We start from the raw sequence: 3,330 nt of genomic DNA, 5'->3' as shown, positions 1-3,330 counted from the left end.
GCCACCACTTCCTGTGGCAGTCTCCCATCTAAGTGCTAGCCTGGGCCATCCAGGTCAGGAAAAAAGACACACAGAGGTGGTTTGCCCTTGCCCGCCTCTGCCTAGCAGCCCTGGACTTCCTTGGTGGTCTCCCATCCAAGTACTAACCAGGGCTAACCCTGCTGAGTTTTCAAGATCCAATGAGATTGGGCTAATCTCAGCCATTCAGATCAGGGCAAAAGACATACAGAGGTGGTTTTGCCCTTGCCCGCCTCTGCATAGCAACCTTGGGCTTCCGTGGTGGTCTCCCATCCAAGATTTAACCAGGGCTGACCCTGCTTAGCCTCTGAGATCTGACAAAATCGGGCTGGCCTGGGCCATCTAGGTCTCTGGGCCATTCAGATTTTCTGAATTAAGCTTGCAAAAGGCAGTGGGGCAGATGCAGGTTGTTTGAAGAGTCCTTAACGTTCTGGCTAAAGGAAGCCAGCCTCCAAGTTACCCTCTGGGCACAATTCTCTGAGGCAGCGCCCGTGCGCAAATGCTGTTAGTTTCAACCAGCCCTGCATAGGAATAGCTCTTAGTGATTTGCAAGGATTTGGGGCACAATGTTGTTTGCCCATGGAAATGTATTTGGAATACTTCCTGTCCGGGGAGGGGTGTGTGTGGATCACTCTAGAACTGAAAAATGTATCTAGTGATCGAAACCTGACAAGCATCTGGTGTGAATTATCAATGCCCACCTTTCTACAGGAATACGTTTCTGTAGGAATAGACCTTTCTACAGGAATCCAAAGGGGATGTATCTGGCTCCTGAGATTTTACCAGGGATTATATTTGCACAGCCATAAAAGTTAGAAACTAGTCCTTTAAAAATATCCCTTAAGATTTTTGGTTCTAAAACCTGTGCCCAATGTCCTGTTTCAGACTTCTAGTTGGAAACTAGTCCTTTAAAAATATCCCTTTAGATTTTTAGTTCTAAGTCCTGTGCCCAATGCTGTATTTCAGACTTCTAGTTAGTCCTTTAAAAGTATCCCTTAAATTTTTTGGTTCTAAAACCTGTGCCCAGTGCCATATTTTGAACTTCTAGTTAGAAACTAGTTCTTTTAAGATATCTCTTTAGATTTGTGGCTCAACAATGCCGTATTTTGGACTTCTACAATACATCAAGGAATACTCCCATCTATAATTTCATTTCTCCACTAATAGTCCATTTTCCAGGTGGTCGGAATTTATTAATTTTCACCCTCTTCCCCTCGAGTTGTTTAATCGCTTAAAAACATGGAATTCTTTGGAGCTGTGTGTTAGCACTGTTGTAGAAATTGATTATACCTCCATGCCATGGTGTTTGCAAATTTTAACTGGATCTTAAATTGAATTCTAGATGTTCCTGTTTTCCCGCAATAGTTTAATGCTCCATAGGCACCTTGGCACACTGATGCAGGAGAGGAATGGGTGCGTGTGAAATGCCGTCAAGTCACAGCTGACTTATGGCGACCCCATAAGGTTTTCAAGGCAAGAGACGAGGAATGGGCACGAACCACATTTTGGCAGTTCGGTTCATGGCTGAACTGAGTGCTCAGCTGTTTTTCATGAAGAGCAGAAAGCAGGCGTTTAAATCGCTCGGAATCATTCCTTTCACAAATGGCCACAAACTATTGGGTGTTGTAAATAAGAAGCGGGAGACTGACCAGTTATGAAGGTGCACAGAGAGTTTATATAGTTATAAAGGTGAATATATACAGAGATATTTACAGGCTATTGAACAGCATGTCGTGCCTTTGTCTATGAGAACTGAGTCCCCATCCAGTTTACTAAGCTGATAGCTATTATGCTAAACCCCAGTTAATCTCTAACAGGGTGATGCAATCACTAACTCTAACAAGCCCTGAAAGAGTAACACATGCTAGAAAACACCTGGCTGTAATTACATGATTACTAGCATGACAGCTAGGTCTGACAAACAGATCAAACTGATCTATAGTGACTGCTTGCTACCTCTATCACTCTGACATATATCTCAATACAAACTGCATCAGAATTCGTGGAAGTTTGTAGCAGCTCTTCAGTTCGCAAACATTGCTTCATGATCCACAAACCGGCCGAAAATTCGTGATGAACTGTAGTTCGTCAGCCTGTTCGTGGCCGTCCCTACAAGAGACAAACCAAGGTGGTTTGCCATAGCTTGCCTCTAGGTGGCAACCCTGGACTTCTGTGATGGTCTCCCATCCAAGCACTCAGCTTCTGAGATCTGACATTAGCAGGCTAGCCCGGGTCATACAGGTCAGGGTAGGAGCACTGAGTAAAATTATCCTTTATGTGCCAATGGCAGGAAAATTTAAACTGAGGGTTTGTCTTAGTGCAAGGGTTCCTGGCTCTTGGTTGCTCTTTACAGTCCACTAAAACAGTTGTGTTTATTTGCCACTGAAATTACAACCCTTTACAATCCGCTCATGGGACTGGAATGCAGATTACATGCAATTTAAAGATGTAAACCTTAGTGGTTTGGGAGCAGAGGCTCGCAGCTGGCTGCCTTCAAAATGCTGTCCTTGCAGCTTTCCCTGGCGTTCCCCGCCCACCTTTTGAGGACGGTTTTCCTTCCTTCCCCAGTGACCGCGGTGTTGGAAAGCGAGAGCATCCAAGGCTTGTCGGGAGTGAAGCCGATGGGCTACCGAAAGCGGTCCTCCAGCACGGAGGAGAATACGTACAGCCTGGAAGCCATCGTCCGCCAGCTGAACGCGTTCCACGGCGTCATGTGTGACCAGGGCCTCGACCCGGAGATCATCCAGCAGGTCTTCAAGCAGCTCTTCTACATGATCAACGCCGTGGCCTTGAACAACCTGCTGCTGAGGAGGGACGTCTGTTCGTGGAGCACGGGGATGCAACTCAGGTGCGGCGGCGGCGGCGGAAACTGCCCTCATGTCACAGCCTGCGTATAGTGACCCAGTAGGGTTTTGCCAGTTTGGTGTAGTGGTTGAGTGCGCGGACTCTAATCTGGGAGAACTGGGTTTGATTCCCCACTCCTCCACTCGCACCTGGCTGGATGACCTTGGGCAAGCCGTAGTTCTGTCAGAACTATGCGTGGACTCTAATCTGGGAGAACCGGGTTTGATTCCCCACTCCTCCACTTGCACCTGGCTGGATGACCTTGGGCAAGCCATAGTTCTGTCAGAGCTGTTCTTGAAAAAGAGCAGTTTCTGTCAAGAGCTCTCTCAGCCCCACCTGCCTCACAGGGTGTCTGTTGTGGGGAGGGGAAGGGAAAGGAGTTTGCTTTGGGTAGTGAAGGGCGGGGTATAAATCCAATCTCCTCCTCCTCCTCCTCTTCTTCTTCTTCTTCTTCTTCCTTTCAAAGCA

The 3,330-nt window shown here is 47.1% G+C and overlaps 1 protein-coding gene across 1 annotated transcript in view; it reads left to right on the top strand.

Moving 5' to 3' along the window:
- Window positions 1–2,586: 2,586 nt before the first annotated feature.
- LOC107112966 (unconventional myosin-Vb-like) overlaps window positions 2,587–3,330 on the top strand; it is a gene marked incomplete at both ends in the record, with an annotated part of 3,208 nt that continues 2,464 nt past the window's right edge. The window contains one exon of the mRNA XM_015414171.1: window positions 2,587–2,866. Within this exon, the coding sequence (XP_015269657.1) occupies window positions 2,587–2,866 (280 nt within the window). The remainder of the gene's footprint in view (window positions 2,867–3,330) is intronic.

The sequence above is a fragment of the Gekko japonicus genome, unplaced genomic scaffold, assembly GCF_001447785.1.
Source record: "Gekko japonicus isolate JY-2015 unplaced genomic scaffold, Gekko_japonicus_V1.1 scaffold8907, whole genome shotgun sequence".
Lineage (NCBI taxonomy): Eukaryota > Metazoa > Chordata > Lepidosauria > Squamata > Gekkonidae > Gekko > Gekko japonicus.
This window is presented reverse-complemented; position numbering and strand designations above follow the sequence as displayed.